The sequence below is a fragment of the Pinus tabuliformis genome, chromosome X (assembly GCF_031772625.1).
Source record: "Pinus tabuliformis cultivar Carrire ecotype Pingquan chromosome X, CPIR1, whole genome shotgun sequence".
Lineage (NCBI taxonomy): Eukaryota > Viridiplantae > Streptophyta > Pinopsida > Pinales > Pinaceae > Pinus > Pinus tabuliformis.
The window spans coordinates 1,034,149,222-1,034,171,695 of NC_142308.1; the positions used below are offsets into that span (position 1 = coordinate 1,034,149,222).

The window sequence follows — 22,474 nt, forward strand, 5'->3', positions numbered from 1 at the left end:
TATTAATGCGCGCAATACAGAAACGAAAATAAACATAAAGAAGATAATGCACAACAATTACACATAACTAGGAATCAACTTGTCTTTATTAGCTTTTTGTCCCTATTATAGACTCGACTTCGCCTTGCGCACTCAATTGCAGGGGTCCACGCACCCAGCTACGGACTCTGCTAGGCCTTTGCACGCTCAACTGCAGAGCCTCTTCTTATTACTACAACCCAAGCCACTTAGAATTCTACTCTAAGTTCGAACCATTTCCTTGCTATTCTCTATCCATCACTATCTTTACAATTTAGAGCCTCGCTCTATTTATACAATCCCATGGTCTGCGGACCATGGGTAGGTTGACTTTACACTAGTTTACAATACAATGTTTAGGGTGGACAACCCTATGATTCAATTGTACACTTCGCGCTCCGCGCCCGCAATTCGTGGAGTTTTACAGCATCTTTGACCAAAACTTGGGCTTTGAGCCCCAAAACCAGCTGTGGGGGGATTCCATGCCCAACAAAATGAGAGCATGTTGTGTATAATGTAAGCAATTATTACCCCCTTAAGGTGGAGTAGTTCATCGCCCTCTAGGGGTTGGGACTTGCATGAGTTCCTTAATGATGTGGGGGTACTCATGGGCCCTAGGAACGAGGGTGATGACCATAATGATAAGGGTAGAGCTCATGTTTGGCTTTTTCCCACGTGTTATTTTTAATGTCCGAGCCATCTTTTGCATTTTATAATAATATTTTCTTTTGTTTCTTGTTTGTGGTCATGATATGCTTTTAACTTTCTTTTAGTTGCATTGACTTTTGGGACGACGTTTCCAAGCCCGACCCAAACATGTGGGCAACGGGAGGGGATGTGCCAGTTCCTTGTGGACCTAGAGAGGGAGGACGATCAAATAGGCCTTGTAATGTGGGAAGGGGAGTGAAAAGTGTGAAATGGGACCAGACTACCAAAATTGGGGTTTCCTAAGTAGTGCCCTTCCTGAAGCCACATGCCAATAGGGAAGATCCCACAGGACTAGGGCTGAGGATTAACCCCCCATTAAGGTGAGGGAACAAGATCCTAGTCAAAAATGTTGAGAAATCTAGGGCATCAAAATTAAGTGATTTCTCTTCTATTAGTAACTGCTTTTGAAGGCTTTTTACTTCTTAGATTAGGATCTTCTTTTCTTGATGTTATTATAGTGTTATTCTTCATCAAACAACTACCAATGCATAAACCATAAAGAGACAAGAGTTACAAAATATAGGCTATCAGCCAGGGCCGAAACCTCTCCCACTTGAGAGGAAAACCCGAACAAATTCTTCTTCTTATAGAGATTCCAATTGACGAATACCAAGACCAAGACCCTTGACTTGTTTGCCACTCCAAGACCAAGACACAAAAGCCTCCTTGATGAGATCCTTGGTCAACGATATTCAACCTTCCGCTTCTTCCTTCTTCTCGACTTCCCTTCAACTTCGGCTATCTTCTGCTTCTGATCTTCACTAGTTCTTTCCTCCTAGAATTAGGCTTTATTTGCATAGGGACTCCTCCTAGTTTGCCTAAGCTTCCTCTTAGACTTGTCCTACTTCCAACTCGGCTACCTAAGAGCACTGTAATTCCTCTCGGTTCTTTCTGCAGCAAAAGTCCTCTTCCTTCTTCGCATGTGTGTCCCAAAACAGACCCAAAAATAGATCCAAATGATACCACAAACCTCTCTCTCCCTTTGCTTCACTTCATTGGCTATAAGACTGTCTTTCTTGACCCTTTCACTGATCTTCGCACCACTTAACAACTTCAGAACCTGACTGAAAATCCTTGCTTTGAAATGAGGCCGAGTGGCCTATTTATAGTTGTTTGCCATGATAATAAGCCGACTTGACATGAAGATGAGCCAACATGTCCTTTGTAGAGGTATTATTATTCTATTTTGAAGCCGACTTAAAGGAGAGGTCTTATGCTTGCCTTGGAGGGCTTTCATACTGATTTAATGACTCATACAAAATGTAACATGTCTAAGAAGGGTCCTTCATACATGATATAGACTCAAATTGACTTTTATGACTAGATGACAAATCCTAAAGGCTCACAATGGGAGCCATAAGTAAAATAAAATTCCTTGCTCATGAGACCTATGAGACAAGCATTACAAAAATAATTCTTTTTTTTTCTTTTCATCAATTACATAAAATCATAATTTACACATGTCATTATGAAGACCAAACCTAGTTACACTTTTCAACCCGGACTGAACCTAGTTACACTTTTCAACCCTCCCTCTTAACTAGGGAGGTATTCATAATGGTACTTGGTCATTCTCAATCTGAAGAATTCTCACAGGAAGAGTCAGATTGGTAAGCCATCTGTTTAGCATCATATCAACCAACATTGTTACATAACAAGGCCTTGACTAACCACTGTGTCTTTCCACAAGATCTGAGCTCATTGCTGGCGAGACCAATGATGTATAGACACCCTCATCATTGTCTCTTTCGGAACATACCCCACTCGGCTTTTCTGGGTGTGTTCCATCAGGACTATCCTTAATCTGGATTCCCAATCCTCAAAGAATATCGTCCTCTACGACTACTCTTATCTTGGATGCCCTAACTCATCCTCAAAGAGTATCGGATGCCAGATGTTTACCCAATTCTCCATTCTGTCTTCCCAAGTGAAGACAAGAATGATGTGTCTATCTCTCCCTCTTAATTAGGGACGACATATCTATTCCAATAAAAGAATGTACTCATTCTTACGGAAGGAATGTACCTAAGCTACCTCTTGGCTTAGGAATTTTGCTTCCAAGTTTCTACCAAGTAAGAAACTTGTTTCCAGGGTCCCTCGTAATTAGGTACCTACAACAGCTCCTTAGCTGGAGATGATGGGACAACCAACTGCTTGAAGAACTCCTCCTCACGATGTCATTAACTCGTTATCTAGGAGTCTTCATGTTTGGGACTTCTTCATAGGGCACAAACCATCCATCACTTTCATCCATGAGTTAGTCGTGTTGTCATCAGAGAGTGATTCATCAATCCATATCTTGCCTTCTTTAATGCCATGCTGCCCTCTTTCATGCCATGTTTCCTTAAGTATCTTTCATCCTACTACATGGGCATCAGTGGTGGAAGATATCCATAAATCTTTCCTCAGCAACCCTGCATAAGGCCATCCAAATATTTGTTCAAAAATAAAGGAATGAACATTAAAATCATAATTACTTTTGTGATGGTCTTTCATCATGACATCTTCTAGTTTGCATCAACATCCTGCATACATATTGACACATCTCCCAAAGATATATATTGTCAAGGGTCTCTTTCTTTTTTCAGATTCCATTAGAATCTTCGTATTTTTCAGGGAGATATCATAGGCAAATATTCTTGGTCTTTGGATGTTGATTGCCTTTTACCATGGTTGCATATCCCACGATCTCTTCTTTCCTTTCACACATTTCATTCCCAAGAACTTCCAATCAGAGTTCCTCCAATTAATGTCAACCACCTCATACTTCATATGAGGACATATTATTTTGATTTTATCTAGTGAATGTGTGACCCATCCTTCAAGGGAGGAGATCCTTCGTTTTGATTATGCTCTCAAAATAGAGCATTGATCCATGTTACCTGCAACCATTGACATGACTCTACAATATCAAATGTAAGCACACATACCTCATTTTTCCTTTGGGTCATCTAGACTCCCTGTAATAGCTCCCTTGATTGAAAAAGATTCAATCCCTTGCTCTGCTTCTTTTATATCATCACACCATCATCCCATGAATTCCACAAGTTTGGAATTCTTGATGAAACACTTTCTTCCTCTCTTGATCGATGAACCTTTCAATGAAGATTCCATCAGAGAATCTTGAGGATCTAGAGTATCCCCATCTAGCAGATGTTCACTTTTGACTGATGTATGATGAGCTTTGACCTGGATGACCTTTTTCTCTTCCAATGAGATTCCCAAGAGCTATATCCTTTACTTCCATGGATTTTAACAATCTTTCATGCTTCTCTACAATGATGTCCTAAGCTCTCACTTTCAATGCTTCTATCATGCCTTGATGCGTCCCATTATTTTACTTAGTGAATCATGATAGCCATATCTTACAACATAAGACTTGGGATCTTGAAAAGAACTTATCTGAGGAAGACTATCTCAGTGATAGAGATCTCTTACTTCCTCTTTCTTGGACTTCTTCTTTTTAGCTTCCTCTACTTCTTTGGTGATATGGGCTTCTTCTCTTCCTCTTTTGATATGTCCTTCTTGGTCTTAGGGCAATCTCTTTTGTAGTGTCCATATTCTTGACACCCATAGCATTGGATCTTAGCCATGTCCTTTTTATTTTTCCGAGAATCAGACTTCCCAAATTTTCCTTTTCCTCTTGTCATTGTAGCATAAGCTTGATTTTGCTCACCTGCTCCCACATAAGATTTGGCCTTTAATCCAGATTTTTTAATCTTGCACAATGACCATAGATCTTGGAATGGAGTAGCTTCTTTCTTCCCATAAATACTTGAAATAAAGTTACCCCACTCCTCTGGTAGTGTTTTTATTATAACTGTAGTCATTTCTCTATTAGACATGACTTCTCCCAGATCTTGTAGTTGATCCCAGATTTCAGATATCCTCATAAAGTATGAGGCTATTCCATCTTCCCTTGACATCTTCAACTTGTAGAGTTCTTGCCTTAATGAGATGACTTCTCCAACAGTGCTTACGGAATACAACTCTACCAGTTTGTCATAGATTTCTTTTGAAGTTTCGAGTTTGGATACATATGGGATGAGGGGATCTTTGATGGATTCTATGAGTATCATTTGAGCCCTAACTTCCCCTTTCATATTCTTTGCAAGAGCTTGAACATCTTCCTTTCCTGGTTTAGTGATAGATCCTTTGACATGTCCCATAACCTCATTTTCAATGAGATTCAAATCTGTCCTATTCTTCCATGCAAGATAGTTTGAAGCCCAAACCATTTTGTTTCTTTCTTTGCAAAATGACATTTTGACAGATGCAGATGTGGACATAAATATACTTACTTGATAGGATGCTTCTTCTCCTTGCTGCTTCTTTGATGTCGATGATGATATCGAGGATAGAAAACTTCTCCTTGATGAAGATATGTTTCTTCAATAATGATCCTTGATCTCACAGAAAGGGAGATCCCTTGACCTTTTGATGGCGGTGTCTTGTTGATGGAGATCAATGATGACTTCTTGATGATGTCTTCAATGGTAGGAATCTTGCTTCAACGAGAGAGATCGCCTTAGAATTTCGATGACAACGTTCTTGGTCTTGCTTGATGTAAAAGTTCTTTAACTTGATTAGGGCCTTTGAGGTCTCTTAAGATGATCTTCTCTTTGATGCCTTCCTTGAGTGTCCCTTGATAATGTGCCCGCCCTTGACTTAGTCACCTTAGCTCTGATACCATGTTGAGAAATCTAGGGCATCAAAGTTAAGTGATTTCTCTTCTATTAGTAATTGCTTGTGAATGCCTTTTACTTCTTAGATTAGGATTTTATTTTCTTGATGTTATTATAGTGTTATTCTTCATCAAATAGCTACCAATGCATAAACCATAAAGAGACAAAGACACATAATATAGGCTATTAGCTAGGTCCAAAACCTCTCCCACTTGAGAGGAATACCTGAACAAATTCTTCTTTTTATAGAGATTCCAATTGACAAATACCAAGACCAATACCCTGACCAATACCTTGGATGTTGGGTTGTGTTATGTTCTTTCCAAGATTAGCCCACATAGTTAACTGGGGGGTTAGAGGGGGGGTGGAGCCCCCCTTCGTTGCACCGATTGTGTAGAGGGGAGGGGTCACAGGGGGTTTGAGGTGTACCCGTAACCCCACTTTCTGGGGTCCGGGGCAGCGCCTTATGTTAAGATGGGTGGACCCACCTATGGTTTTGTGCATGATTTTCACACATGTTTTTTGATGTGATGGTTTTTAGTCCATGGTATTCGACGCGATGGTTTTCGATCCATGGTATTGGATGCTTTGGCATGTATAAATATGTATTATAACATTGAAAGGAACATAATGAAAAATCAAGCTTGTAGTCCTGGTTTTGGGATCCAGGGGAAAATCTCTGTGTATATGTGTTTTATGTGTTATGCTCTCGCATTGTTTATTTTCTGTGTTTTAGAATTCGTATGCAGGTAATTTCTATACGGGGTTAAAACCTACACTGGACCTATTTGCCACTCCAAGACCAAGACAAAAAAGCCTCCTTGATGATATCCTTAGTCAATGATAGTCAACCTTCTGCTTCTTCCTTCTTCTCGGCTTCCTTTCAACTTCGGCTACCTTCTTCTTCTGATCTTCACTAATTTCGGCCTCCTAGAATTAGGCCTTCTTTGCATAGGGACTCCTAGTTTGCCTCGGCTTCCTCTTGGACTTGTCCTACTTCCAACTCGGCTACCTAAGAGGATTCTAATTCCTCTTGGTTCTTTCTGCAGCAAAAGTCCTCTTCCTTCTTCGCATGTGTGTCCCAAAACAGACCCAAGAACAGATCCAAATGATACAAAAAATCTCGCTCTCTCTTTGCTTCACTTCGCTGGCTATAAGACTGTCTTTCTTTACCCTTTTGCTGATATTTGCACCACTTAACAACTTCAGAACCTGACCGAAAATCCTTGCTCTGAAATGAGGCCGAGTGGCCTATTTATAGTTGTTTGCCATGATAATAAGCAGGCTTGACATGAAGATGAGCCGACCTGTCCTTTGGAGAGGTATTATTATTCTATTTTTGAAGCTGACTTGAAGGAGAGGTCTTGTGCTTGTCTTGGAGGGCTTTCATACTTATTTAACGACTCATACGATGTAACATGCCCAAGGGTCCTTCATGCATGACATAGACTCAAATTGACTTTTATGACTAGATGACAAATCCTAAAGGCTCACAATGGGAGCCATCACTAAAATAAAATTCCTTGCTCATGAAACTCATGAGACAAGCATTACAAACATATTTTTATGTTCTTCTTTTCATCAATTACACAAAATCACAATTTACACGTCATTCTGAAGACCAAACCTAGTTACACTTTTCAACAATAAACCCTTTTTCCAGGTCACACAATAATCCATGCCCAAAATGTCCAATGAAAAACAAAGCATGGACACCCAATTTCACAATGAAAAACATACCATCCAGGTTGGATTTCCCACCTTCGAATATATGTTCTTGACAAATGGGCGAGGGGACATATGACCGATTTAGGGAGCGAATGGCACAATACATCAGCTACATTGGTGGCTGTCAGGGGCTGCTGGCTGCTGGCTGAAGAGATGCCCAGGAGGAAAATTCTCCTATGGGGTCACCCACTTTTGGTGGGTAACAAGTCCCTCATTCATGGATCCAGATTGGTTGTGGTATGTACTTCCTTCTCCTTCCTATGTTTGATAAGCTCAGTATAACTATCATAGATCCATAGATCCATTTTAACATGGATTTTTTTTTAATTCTTCAATGCTTAGACCCCAGAGATGGTTCCACCTCATCCTAAGTAGTATTAGTTTTATCCATCTTAATCTAGATCTTTTAAGCAGTAATAATTTTATTTTTTAATTCCTGGATGCTTAATAGATCTGGATTCTGGAGTCAATATTACTTTTTTCACTTGTCTTTCAAAAATATATGGTGACCTTTGAAATCAGTTTTGACAGATTTTCTTGAACAGTTTAGAGCAGTTTTTGCTTTCCAAGGGTAGATCCCTCAATTGTTAGCATTACTATTTGGAGATTTTCTTTTCAGAAAACAAATCGGGTAAGTTGGGTTTTCTAATTGGTATTTTTGGAATCTTTTTTGAATTTATTTGTGGGAGCAGTCTGGTGTTTTGAGGGAAGACGTGTAAGAAAACGCCAGAACCATATCTATTTACCATTGGGTGGAAAATAATCAAGCTAATGTTTTTTATTTGGTAGCATGATTTTTTTTTGGATTTTGGAGAATTATTTTCTTAATTAGATAACTTTTACATCATTTACATGCCTAGGCTAAACACCATAGATATCTGCATGTTGATATTCTGTCTTCAGGTGCTTTTGGTTATTTGTAAGCAATTGCACATATTTTGTCTACATGAATGGACAAAATGACGGACACTTCCTTAAGATTGTTTCAATAACAACCGCCCTCTTACTCTACACTTTGCAAAGGACTGTATTCTGGACTCTTGCAGTTGTAAACCTTTTTTGAGCTGTCTTCTTGCCTTCAATGCTTCGGTCATTGCTGCCTGATCAATTTCCATCCTGGGGTCTTCACCATTCCAGTAGTTGCTAGAGCTTTCAGTTGGTATTTCCAAGTCTCTCAATTTTGAAATGCAGCAGCTATGATAGGACTGCCATCCACCTCGTAGTTTTTTCCTGCTAGCTTTTGCAGGACTTCAGTTTTGTTCATCCAATCATTCCTTTAGGTTTATATTATCTACCTTCGCTTCCAATCATCAGAGTTTCAGGTCTCTCTCCCACTTTAAGTTCGAATTTCTCAAACATTGCAAAATTGCTTCAGTGTCTCTTGGAATTCTGCTTCTTTATGTTGTTTTAAATCCACCACTTTCTCATTAAGCTGCTCAACCTTTTCTCCGAATGTTGCCACCTCTGCCAGTATGACTGATCAAGTGTCGTGCTTTTTGGGTTCCATCGCACGACCAAATCTACACTGCCAATAATTTTAGTGTATGTTGGGGCTCTGCTCCTCCAGCCTTTCACAAATTTTCCCCTGTATCTTCTAATTAGGCAGGTCATGTGACACAGGATGAACTGTTGTGGGAAAATTAGTATAGAGTCATAAACTTCCAATTTTTTTATTTATTTTTTATCTGGAAAATAAAATTGGCAATGGGGCTGGTCACTTCTAGGTGTCTAGGTATGCCCCTTCCACAAGCAAAGGTGAATTTGGGAGATTTGAACCTTGAACCTCCAGGTGAGAATCAGGGAGATTTGAACCTCAAACCTCCAGGTGAATCGGGGAGATTTGAACCTTGAATCTCCTTGCACATAACACCATTTTCATCGGGGATTTGAACCACGAACCCTCAGGTGAATGGGGGGGTTTGAAACACGAACCTCTAGGTGAATCGGGAAGATTTGATCCTTGAACCTCCTTGCACATAACACCATTTTCATTGGAAATGATAGCCATTTCCAGGTGAATCGGGGAGATTTGAGCCTTGAATCTCCTTGCACATAACACCATTTTCATTGGGGAGATTTGAATCTCGAACCTCCCTCCAGGTGAATCGGGGAGATTTGAACCTTGAATCTCCTTGCACATAACACCATTTCCGTTTCCAATTGAGCTGGGGCTCTGAACTTCCAATCTATATTAATTACAAGGAGAGATTAAAAAGCCCAAGAAAAGCCAAAATGACAAACCTTAATGTCTAATAAGGCCTGGGTTATTATGTTATTTATTCATGATTCCATTTTTTGTTTTTGTCTTTGTCTTTTTATTTTAACATTTGATGCGGCACATCAATTTTTATTCTCCAGTGTGAGGGATGCATGCTACACATTTACCTTTTATTCTCCAGTGTGAGGGATGCATGCTACACATTTACCTCTCATTGGACCGTAAGAGCACTCAACAAACTTAAGTGCTTAAAAGATTTTCTTTTGTTATTGTGAGGGACGCGTGCTTGACGCACCTTCTTCTCAGTGGACTGTAACTCAATAACACAACTTCTCTGGGTCCAATTATTGATTGGATGGGGTGACTTAGCTTCAATGTGTCTCTTTAAAGTTCTTTTCACTGAGCTGTAAGAACATTTCACTTCTCTCAACCCAATTAAACATTGGATGTGATGACCCATTTTCAGTAAGTGCCCATAATTTTCCCTCCCGCTGAGCTGTAATAATACCTTCTCTTATTCAATTGTGGATGGGATGTGATAACCCGATTTCAATATGCCCTCCTACTTTCCTGAGGATAATTATTAGTTTAGCCACCTTACACATTAAATTTCCTAGGTATGTGGTCAAAAGTGATTTATTCAAATTTTTTTTTGTGATATATGGTCAAAAGTGGCCGGAATCCGGCCAAAAAAAATTCAAAAAATCTTGTAATAGCAGTGTTTGAATCATGTTTTTGATGGTGGAAATGGATTCAGCACCATCAAAAGCTTCTCGGGCACCTAAAATATTGAAGTTTGACAGATATAACCTGGTTTTGCAAAAATCCCTGTTGGATTTTATCAAAATCTTATTGGAATTTCCATGATTTTCAGGGAAAAAAAACAGTGTGTTTAGACTACAGCTATATACAGCTATATTCAATGAGTTGAGCCTAAAAATCCATTTGCTGCTTCTTCTACTAGTAGTGCTTCTATGCTTTCAATGATTGTCATGTACCTATTACCTTCTCAGTCGACCTTCATGTTTGTTTTGGTAAAATATATGTCCTGCGATTGTAACTTTGCCAAGTATTTCAGTTAGGGATTTCCTTGTTTTCATTTACTATACAATTTGGTTCTTAAATATATTTCTGTTTTAGAAGTATGTCCGCTTACTGTAATCTTGCCTTGTTTCCATTTATCTACGATTCTGAAATGTGTTTGTTTTGTTAAAATATGTCCTGTTACCCTTATCTCTGCCAAGTATCTAACTTAGGGATTTCTTTGTTTTCAGTTACTATACAATTTGGTTCTTAAATATGTTTCTTATGTGTCAACATTTTTTTTTTTGTTTCCTTGTAGAGTTGAATTGAAGCCTTTTGGGATAGATGTTATCACAGTGGCTCCAGGTGCAATAAAATCCAATATTGGGGCTAATTCTTCAGATGTTTACAAGAACAATCCAGAGTGGAGGTTCTACAAACCTTTTGCAAAGGCAATCTATGAACGGATTGAATTCTCTCAACAGCCTGGCAACACTCCAACAGTCGTTTTTGCAGAGAAAACTGTGGATGCCATTTTGAAAAGGAAACCACCCGCTTGGTTTTCTTATGGTCGATACTCCACTCTTTCTGCGATCTTGTATTATTTACCAGTCTGGCTTAAAGATCTAATAATGAGGAAACTATATAAAGTGTCAAATATTGAAAATTCCAAGGAGAAGTAGCACTAGTAGGCTTCTCATCTTATCCGGTAGTATAGTAGTCGAACATTCCACTGGTTTGGTAGTAGTTCCACCGTTTGTATTGAACTATGCAGCCCCCTTATTTGTATTCAAATATTTAAATTTTCCATGGTTTAATTTTATTATAATAAAATATATATTGTATTTTCTAGAGATTTATATTAAAAAAAAATTATAATAAATATTAAAATATATATTGTATTTTCTAGAGATTTATATAAAATAAAAAAAAGTTAAAACGCATTTTTTTTCAATAAAAATATAAATAATTATTCAACCTCAAAAAAGTGGTCATCATTGAAAACATATGCCTTGAAATCTTAGAAAAACCTAAGAACGGACTAACTTGAACCTTAAGAACTGACTTGCCACAAATGCTTTGGTTAGAATCCCACATTGTATAAATTTTTTGGCAACTTTGTCTCGTTATTAAGGTTTGCCTTGAATCTTCTGCATAAGTTGGTTCTGCGTAAGTTGGTTAAGGGTTTGCTCTGAACCTTAATATGAGAAAGGCTCATAAAGATCGTTACGCTATTCGGCTTACTAGTGTGAGGGCGATGTAGTCATCAATGAAAACATATGCCTTGACATCTTTGGAAAACCTAAGAACGGACTAGCAAACTTAACCTTAAGAACTTAAAATAAATGCTTTGGTTAGAACCCAACATTGTATAAAGTGTTTGGCAACTTTGTCTTGTGATTAAGGTTTGTCTTGAATCTTCTGCATGGTTTGGTTTTGAGTTTGCTTTGAGCCTTAAGATGAGAAGGCTCATAAAGATCGGTCGTGATTAAGGTTTGCATTGAATCTTCAGCATAATTTGTTTTCGGGTTTGCTTTGAACCTTAATATGAGAAGGCTCATAAAAGATAGGTATGGTATCTAATAATTTAGTGGAGAGAAGGTTATGTGTTATTCTGTTTATTTGTGATTTTGTTCAATGTGGAGTTGACATGTTATTTAAAAAAAAAAAAAATTACCTGGTTATAAGTAAAAATATATTATAAAATGGAGTCTATTGTACTTTCTTTATTTTTTTATCAGTTGATATTACGACTTAATACAAAAGAGATAGGGGAAAAACCTTTCTCTTATAAATAAAATATATCCACATCCATATAATTTTATATCAATTTTAAAAATTCTTTTAAAATAAACTTCAAAATAAAAAACAAATAAAGTTAATTTTTCCACGTCAATATAATTTTATATCCATTTTAAAAATTCTTTTAAAGTAATTAAAATAAATTTTAAAATAAAAAACAATTAAAGTTAATATTATTGATATTTCATAAACAAATAAAGTTGATATTATTTAAAATATATCCATATACATATAATTTTATATCAATTTTTTTTAATAGCAACTTTAGTGTATATATATATATCAACGTGCAAAGGGAAAGAAGTAATTGAAAATAAAATGATTCAATCCATTCGTAATAACAATAATAAGAGGGAGCAGGGAGGCTAGGTGCGAGGGGTAGTCATCAACCTTAAAGAAAAAAGAGAAGTAAAGTATGCATTTTCCCTTTGGCAGGGTTTGAAAATAAGTTTGGCCAATGGTATCAAAACTTTGTCCATAGTTGGCGATTCCATGATGATCATACAAAAATGTGTAAAGCTCCTTGAGAACGTTATTCTCCTAGATGATGAAATCATGGTAAGGATTATTTATTTGCTAAAAAGTTTTGAAAAAGTTTATTTGTTCCATGTGTTGCATGCCAATAACCATATGGTGGATGGTCAGGTCAACGTGGGAGTGTTATTAGAACAAGGTCGAGTATGCATAAATCAAAACAACTCTTCATGTCACATCCCCTAAACGGTTGCAATAGGTCGGCCTTATACTGTGGTGGTACGGATCGTCAGTGTATTAAGATGGTAGTTAAGAAGGCTAGCCCCCCAAGGTTCCTTCACGAGATGGTAGTTAAGAAGGCCAACTTTTTGAGTTTCCTTCTTAGTGCCTTGGTTGCAGCGTTAGTAGGTGGTGAGTTAAGGCACAAGTGTGGTGCCGCTAGAAGGCAAGTCATGTACGAGGACAGGGGTGCGTTGAGGCTTCGGTTACTCGCCGAAATATGTAATATAGCTACTCCTCCTAGGGAAGAAGGTAACATTGTATTACAATCTTGGTTATTTCTGGCGGTGGGAAGTATGGAAGGAATTGACGTTGATAAGACTCTGAATCGTCTTGCATTTATCAAGGACAAGATCGGGGGGAATGTAGGGATTGATCAAGCTATTTGATATCTCAACTGGCTACGATTAGTTAACCAAAAGATTGTTATTGTTCAAAGGTGTATTGTTGAAAAGATGTCCTCCACACGGAATGGTAGTTGGGGAGGTTCAGGGCTTGGTAGCTCGGGTCTGGCCATGGTTCGGGGCACGAAAGCGTTGAGAACCTAGTGGAGAGTTTTGTAAACAAGTAGTAAAGGATATCATCAAGGAAATGAATGAAAATGTGGCTATTATTTACACCTAATTATCTGGAATGGGCAAAGATTTGGAACTACTGCAAAAGACCATGCAAGGCCTGTGCATAGATGTATTGAGTGTTTATCAGAAGGTAGACAACATCAAAATTAAAGTGGAAACAACAACTGTTGAGGTTTAAAGGAAGTTTTCAGGGTTGGGGGTGCTACACTCATCTATGCTGCTGATGCTGAGGTTGTTGTTGTTCTGTGGGTCTTGGGTGAAGAAGAGAATGACGTGGAGGAACTAACCATTTCAGTGGATGATCCTGCGGGTGAAGAAGCCGAGCTTGGTAGCATCGGAAAGAATATATATATATATATATTAGATCGATGTATAGAATATAACAGTGTTTTCTGGGGAGTTTACAATTATAGTTTTGCTATAAGAATATATATAAATAATAATGGTCGCAAGAAGGTCCTCATCAAATGAAAAAGAATGGAAGTGGCGGAAAGAACAATCTTGAATTTTGTACGGGACTTGACCCTTTTCTAGTCTATATAATGAAAATGTTACCCATTGCATTAAAAAAAAACAATAATAAGAGAGAGGTGTAATTAATTTATTTTTAATATAAAATTAATATGTCACGTTTAAAAAATATTAATAGTAATTAAAAATTCAATGAACATGATAAACAAAATATTTAATATATAAAATTAAGTAATATTGAAACGTATTTAAAAATATATTAATTAATTTTTTTTTTTTAATGTGGACAATGTAACACACAGATAAAATATCTCAATTATCTCAATGCTCATGTTAACTAAATTATTTTAATGTCCACAATTTACATATTATAGATGGTTTATAATAATAATAATAATGTCTGTATATTATATAAAGTAATTGAAAAATTAAATTTTTATTGTTATAGTGTTTCAAGGACTATTATTTTGCATTTTGACGTTTTTGTTAAGGATTAATTTTGAATGGAGCAAAAATTTGTTGGAATTGTATGTTTAAGTTATTTTATTTCATAGATTTAAGGGATTTTCAAGGGATTGAATCCATTTATGCATTTAAAAAACAGAATATATATACACAAATAGATCTTAACCATTATCTCTCAAGTCCCTAAAGGAATGTGATCTTCAGAGGTGTAATTCTTTTTAAGTTTTGCACTATAAAAAGGGTTTGCACCTCTAGAGATTTGATCCGACTTGACTCTTGCTAGATTCATGATTAGGATGGATATATACTGGTATTTATCATTGGTATGTATAATGTCATTGGTGTGTATCTGTAAGCCCAGTTAATGGTGATTTGGCTTGTGATGTGTGAATGTGGTTTGTCAATCTTTATAGGTAGCTTATTGGCTCAACCCTTTTACCACATCTACATGGTTCATCTTTGTCAACTAGGGATTTGAACACCTACCTCCTTTACCATCCAACATTTGTTCCATAATACACAGCGCCAAATTTTCTTGCCCATTCTCACTTGCGATGTGTTATGATCCAAAGACAAAATTAGAAGTACACACTATGTACAACAATATGAGCGTGGATCACCACTCCAATATAGATAAGGTAGATAAGTTACATGATAACTTGTTAAAGTATATGATATCCTCCAAATGCCCAATGCATTTATACATGCAAATCACTTGTCCAAAATAATGATTTTATATATATTCAGACATTGCCTACATGGTCTCTTCATCACTTGGCGAACCTTATTAGATATACATTTACATATTATATGTATATTTAACCCCATATATGCTCCCCTTGGGATCATACCATAGATAGTGAACCCAATATGGGCCTCCCTTGGGGTTATAACATAGTACCCTCCTTTGAAAAGCTTTGTTCTCAAAGTCTTGTAGTTAAGGGTGTTACATGTGATGAAATAAAAAAGATATGATTTTCTTATATTCCTACATTACCATTGGTGATGATCCATGCATCCAAACTCATTTCTTTTCAGTCTTAATCATACATGGTTGGTTGTTGCATAGTTTTATTTCCTTTATTCCATGTCTTATTGTTGTGACCTCTCCAATTTATAATAGTTGTTGTTCTTCGATAACATCTTGCTGAAGAATGACGATGATTTCCAATTTGGAGTAGCTGTGTTATGAAACCAGCTCACAAAAAGATAGAAAAGATAGATGAACACCTTAGAAATAAGCCTCTCCGCGGGGCAACCTCCTTTACATTACACAAATGAACAATTCTTGGATGATACAAATGACAAGACCTCCTTTCTATATATAGGAGTCTAAGAGGTCATAATATAATCAGAGCCAACATAACAATAATAATGTAAGGGCACAATAATAACAATAGTGGGCTTCTATGGGGCACAATAATAACAATATGGGGACTACATGGGTACAACAATATAATAAGGGAGTTGTACTAATAACAATAAGGGGTTACACTAGTAGTATAGGGACCTAACATGCCCCTCTTCTTCAAAAAGTGCTATCCTCAATGCTTGAGTAGTTCTTGATGTTTATGTATAAAATTCTTGTCCTCCCATGTGGAATTTTCAGTGGGTAAGTTCTTCCAGTTGATGAGATACTTTGAAATTGATCGATTTCGTAGTTGTCTGGTTGTTTCTATCACTGCTCCAGGTTCCAATATGATTTTTCCTTCCTCGTCAAGTTCTGCGAATGTTGTTTGAATTGGGATCTTCTGCAAATTTTGAATGAGTGGCCACACTCCTTCTTCCTTCTTCCATTCATCCTTGCTTCGTTTATTCAATCTTGTTGAATAATATAAATAACACAAAACAATGCTTCCACATCCTCATCCTTTCTTAGGAGTGCATTTGCAACAACATTTTGCTTCCCTTTTTTGTAGATGATTTCAAAGTCATAACCCAACATATTTGTGACCCATTTTTTCTGTTCTTCTAAAGGTAATCTTTGTTCTAAAAAGCATTTAAGACTCTCATGATCCATTTTTACCTTCAAGTGTCTTCCCATTAGATAAGGTCGTCATTTTTTAAATGCATGTAGTATTGCCAACATTTCCTTCTCATAAGTAGCTTTCTTGAGGGACATTTGTTTGTATGGATGTAACCATAAAAATACCCAATTGCCTACATCAAAAATTCTTTCATTGCGATGTTGATCTGCCTGTTGTTTCATTCGATTCTGCACCAAAGTGGCATTATCCTTTAAAAGTTGGAGAATTTGTTGTTGATGCTCGATGTGATCTTTCATTGCCTGAATCTTTTTCTTCTTGTTATGTCCTTCTATCTTGAGAGTTTGAGGAGGGGTAATTTCTTCCAGTGCATTACAAGATATGGTCAGATTCATTTCTTAATTCTTTATGTGATCTTTCACTTCTTGAACATTTTTCTTCTTGATATGTCCTTCTATCTTGATAGTTTGAGGAGTGGTAATTTGTTAAATTGACAACTAGGGCCAAACTCCATGTGGGTTAGCTTATTTCTGGACCTGGTCTCTATCCTCGCTGTAGTGGTACCATATTAGTTGGGTGGTAGTATGACCTCTCTCCATACAGATCTTACATGTTGTCCATATCTCTCGCCTGCCTATAATTTGCACACACACCTAGAGTTGGGTAGGCTCCTCACCATCTGATGTCCTATAGGGGATACTCCAAGTGTGGCCACCCATCTCTGTATTTTCTTATTCGAAGAAAGGGGTAGTCCTTGCCCTCAGAAGCACAAGCCCTCCAGCCTCACCTACTTTGTTGTAGCAGGGCCGTGCTTTCATGTTGAACTCTACCCATCACTAGATATTCTATTTGACTATACCCTATTTATTTAGCTGATATTTTTATTGGATCCCTCTCGTCGAGAGGTGTAGGATTGATCCAAAGATCATCTGATTCCGATAAGTATTTATGGAGATATGAATTTATTTTGTTTATGTAATTATTACCAAGCCGACCAGCTCTTATGTAGGCTCTAGAAGCCCAATCGACGTGTCTATTCATCATCCTCGTTGTGGTATAAATAGATGAGGATTTGATATCATTTACACACTCATTCTTGAGTGATCTCTTCCTCTCCACGTCTTGGGTTTTTGGAGGAGTGAGACACCAAGAGTGATACGCTTGTCTTCAAGTGATGCCCTGATGCCCTAGCTGTTGTATGTTGCCCTAAGCCACAGCCAACGTGAGAAGCTACTCCTGGAAAAGCCGCAATCATAATGGAAGAGTTGCAGTCATAGCGCTAGTCATTAAGACCTACACGCAGATTATGAAGACATCTACACGCTGGTCAAATTATGAAATACGCTGATCATGAAGACCAGCCTTTGAAATTTCGCATATAGGAGCAGAGCCGCAGTAGGGTTTGACTGCACCTTGTTTCGGTTTTAGGTGCAGTTATGATCTCGGCTGTATGGAGCAGTAATGACTTCGATGAGGACGCAACAGTGAGGCAAGTTCTGGGCTAAATACATTCTCAAATTGCAGGTGCAAATCTCAGATAGATGGACCAGAGAAGATCTCAGATGAGGATGCAGTTTTGGCATGAAGTCTGGGCTCATCATATTCACGGCCTAATAGAGATCACAATGATCCTGAAGATACTGTCTCAGTCTCGACATATAATCTCGTTGAAGAGAATTTCAATGATGACTGTGTCTACTGCAATATAAGCAGTGACAATCAAATCAAGAGCTGCAGTCTCGGTATACTCAAAGGGAGCAGTGATGGATCTACTCTCTCGGATCAACGAAGGTCATGTTGAATGTTATCTCTATTTCATATATATTACTGTCTCAGCATAACCAGATTAATGAAGTATGTTTCGGTGATGACATTGATTCTCGGCATCCCTGAAAAAGGAGATATACCATATCAATAGTCTCCATTGTATTCGGATCTAGTGATCTCGACATGAATATGATCTCAGAAGCAGTCACAATGACAAGGATCACAAGAAGTAGTAACATGATTATTACAGTTTAAGTATAATGAAAGAAGCAGTACAGTGAAGTGTTGTCGTGGTCTTTATGGTGCAGAGATCCTAAGGGCAACCATGGCGTAACAATGATACACTAAATGATATTGCGACAACAATGAAGTTCTTGGTGATGCAATGATGTTAGAGGAGCAGCAAGATGATGATCTCAACAGTGCTCAAGAAAGAGGATTGATGTCTTGGTCTTTGAGGATGTATAACAGTGACAAGGGTTGCATAATAAAGCAGTAATGAGACTCACTGTCTCAACAAATATACAGTGATGACAAAGATATATTGCAACAGTCCACATAATGATGACTTCAATAATAACTGTCTTAGTGCATCAATGACAACATAGATATTACAATGAGTGGAACACGTTGATATGAAGCTAGAGTGAAGATCTTCGTAATAATGGCTCCAATGGTGCTGAAATAAGGAGGATCTCAGCAGCGATGAAAAAGAGGATTAGAGATCTGTTATATGGATCTCTGTGACATGCAGTAGTGACTTGGAGTACAGCATGATGTATGGGCAACATAGTGATGAGATCATGAGCAACATGATGATACCTGCTACACGGTAAGGTGCAACAAATGAATGAAATGGATAGAAGCCATCATCTTGAGAATCAGTTGAAGCAAAATGTCTTCAACTGATCTCATCGTTATACGAAATGATCTAATGCTAGATCTAGATAAGTCAAAGTGTTGACTTATGTTGTAAATGTACTATCTCTCTCTCTCTTTCTCTGCAGAACTTTGAAGAAAATAAAAGAAGAATTGATCAAGGGTTTCCCCACGCATTGTGGGGTTTGTCCCTAGCTTGCGCCATATCTTGTGTCCCCTTGTCTTGGCTTGTCTTCTGCATATTATATTTATGTTCTATTTGCAGTTTATCGTAATGCTGATGTGATTTCTAACTGTGAAAATTTAAATAAATTGCTCTAGCATAGAACATACCAAAATTAACATGGTATCAGAGCTGAGGTGAAGAAAATGCCCAAGCAGGAGTGAAAGAGCAATCACCGAAGACAGTTGGGACAAGACAGAAGGATCAATGGGTTCCTCATAATTCACCTAGGGTGAAGTCAAAGAAGAGAATGTCATCAGAATGGCACAGCGGAAGATTCTGATGGTCCATCTTAGAATCACTTCATTGGGAAGTTCGGATCTAAGGGTGGAAGGAAAGGCGGATGCCTTGTTGAAATAAGTTCGGTCGTTATGCAAAGGAGTGTCTGAATGGCAGAGACACATCTCTTGATGAAGATAACAATCATTACTGGGACATCTTCAATGATCAAAAGAATGACTGGTAATTCAGGTCATCAAGGAAATGGTTGACTCTTCCACGAAAGCAAGGAACCCCAAAATCTCTTTTATGTACCTGATCGAACTTGATGTCCATCTCCGAAATGGGAGTCAAAGGTTACAGGGTGGCACTTATCGATGGAAAGGTACGTGTTTGAACATAGATCTTTTAAAGATGTTTTTGAGTTTAGGGTTGTATCAAGTTGCAGGAAGTCCACTGGGGACCATGTCCATTGACTCAGCACCGGAGGTCTATGAGTCAGATGGTGACTAGGATTACTGAATTAAAAAAGAAGCATGAAGGTACATATCTTAAAAGTACCGAAGGAAAATATTATAAGGGGACCATTCCCCTCATGCAGCAGGTTCACAGGTTTGGAACAACCCGAGGAGTTTGAGAATCATGATCAAGGAATCTCATGTATACAGGTGGAAGAAAGCCCTCTATGGCTTGAAGGAAAACACCTCGGGCATAGTAGGAGAGGATTGATAGATGTCTAATGCAGCTGAGATTCACTAGGTGTGAAACCGATCCAAACCATTACTCGAAGGTTGTGGATGATAAACCTCTCGTACCGGCACCTATGTCTGACAAGTGCAGACCCTCTCATTTATAGAAGACAGAGGGAGTTGGATTCTGAATGTGAGAAGATAAGCTGCAAGCTAACTTTCAGAAGTTATATGGTAATGATGTCGGACCAGATTTGGGAAATGCCTTTGAGTTTCATAAACTCATTCGCGTTGATGTTCTTGGAGAACCTCCGTCCGGACATCTGTGTTGCAGTTAGCATGGTGAGCTCATATTTGGTTGAGCCTCACTAGATTGGTGCCAAGAATCTTCTAAGATATCTTCAGGGCACAATCTCTCATGAATTGAGATACACTGCCGGAAATATGAAACCACATGATTATTCGAATGATGAGTGGGCAGGAAGTATGGAGGATCACTAGAGCACTTCTCAGTGCTGTTTGGAATCTGCCTTGATATCCTGGATGAGCAGGAAGCAGAAGTCGGTGACTCTGAGCATCACTAAGGCAGAATACATTGCTGATAGTATGGCCTTCTATGAGGCAGTCTGGTTGCTGAAGCTCTTCAGTGAGCTGTTTGTGCACATGATGAATACCACTGTGAATCTCTGTGACGACCAGAGATGGGATTCGATTATTGAGGAATCCCGTATTTGACAATTGCTCCAGCGATAGACATCAATTACTGCCTTATCTAGGATATGGTAAGTCGATGATCAAGGAGGCTCCATCACACTGAGATGATGTACAGGACAGAGCCCTGAGGAAAGATCAAATTTGTGATTTTCCCGAACGACTTGGAGTCGTCGAGAGACCTTTATAAAAGGGTCCTGCATGCTGCATACATTGAGCTCTAGGAGCTTTGGGGGGCTTGCAGTCCTATTGGAGCAACATACGACCACAGGGTGACTCACCCTCCCCTGGTGGTGGGCACTGAAACAAGATGATTCGCTCTCTTGTGGGACAAGATGATTCGCTCTCTTGTGGGACAAGATGATTCGCTCTCTTGTGTAGCAGGATGATTAGTTCTCCTGTGAGGCCTGGATTGATGTGTTCTCCATGGCGATTGTAGCAGGATTGATGTGTTCTCCTGTGAGGCCTGGATTGATGTGTTCTCCATGGCGATTGTAGCAGGATTGATGTGTTCTCCTGTGAGGCCTGGATTGATGTGTTCTCCATGGCGATTGTAGCAGGATTGATGTGTTCTCATGTGAGGCCTGGATTGATGTGTTCTCCATGGCGATTGTAGCAGGATTGATGTGTTCTCCTGTGAGGCCTGGATTGATGTGTTCTCCATGGCGATTGTAGCAGGATTGATGTGTTCTCCTGTGAGGACAGGATTGATTAAGTTCTCCTGTCGAGGCATCCTACCCATGCAGTCTGGGACTCATGGGAAGTACCTCTCATCTGATCAATGAGCAGGGAAATGAAGTTAGGGACCATAGTAGTACCGATGGACGCATCGTTGTATCTACTGTACTCCCTACACTAGGATGTCCTCCATTGATCTGGGATCAATGACACTGGTCTGGGACCAGTGGTAGGAGTTGTACATGCTATGACGCTGACTTCGGGTCGGCTGAGACTGGTCTGGGACTAGTGGTACATACTCCGAGATTGACTTCGTGTCAGTGCAGCACTGGTCTGGGACCAGTGAGAGTGGTACATACTATGACGCTTATTTCGAGTCGGTTGAGACTGGCCTGGGACCAGTGGTACACTCTCTGAGACTGCGATACTGGTCTGGGACCAGTGGTAGGAGTGGTACTTACTATGAAGTTGATTTCGGGTCAGTTGAGACTGGTCTGGGACTAGTGGTATGCACTCTGAGACTGACTTCAGGTCAGTGGAGAATGATATGACTCATTCTCGATCAATTCTTCTTCTTCATAGTTCAGCGGAGATGAGCAGAGCCAGCAGAGCAAAGCTAGCAGAGCTGAGCTGAGCAGAGCAGAGCCAGTAGAGCTGAGCATAGTAGAGCCAGCAGAGCCAGCAGCGCTGAGCAGAGCAGAGCTAGCAGAGCCAGCAGCGCTGAGCAGAGCAGAGCCGAGCCAACAGAGCAGAGCAAAGCCAACAGAGCTGAGTAGAGCCAATAGAGCTAGGCAGAGTAGTGCAAGGCACTAATGGCAGAGAGAGTACAATCGTACATATGGATCAGCGGATGGAGTTCTCCCTAGTTGAGAT

The 22,474-nt window shown here is 38.8% G+C and overlaps 1 protein-coding gene across 1 annotated transcript in view; it reads left to right on the top strand.

Annotated features, from left to right (window-relative positions):
- Positions 1 to 11,234, top strand: part of LOC149143290 (short-chain dehydrogenase ptmH-like) — a 107,050-nt gene extending 95,816 nt beyond the window's left edge. The window contains exon 3 of the mRNA XM_089447039.1: positions 10,700 to 11,234. Coding sequence (XP_089303165.1) covers positions 10,700 to 11,063 — 364 coding nt within the window. The 3' untranslated portion in view covers positions 11,064 to 11,234. The remainder of the gene's footprint in view (positions 1 to 10,699) is intronic.
- Positions 11,235 to 22,474: the final 11,240 nt, after the last annotated feature.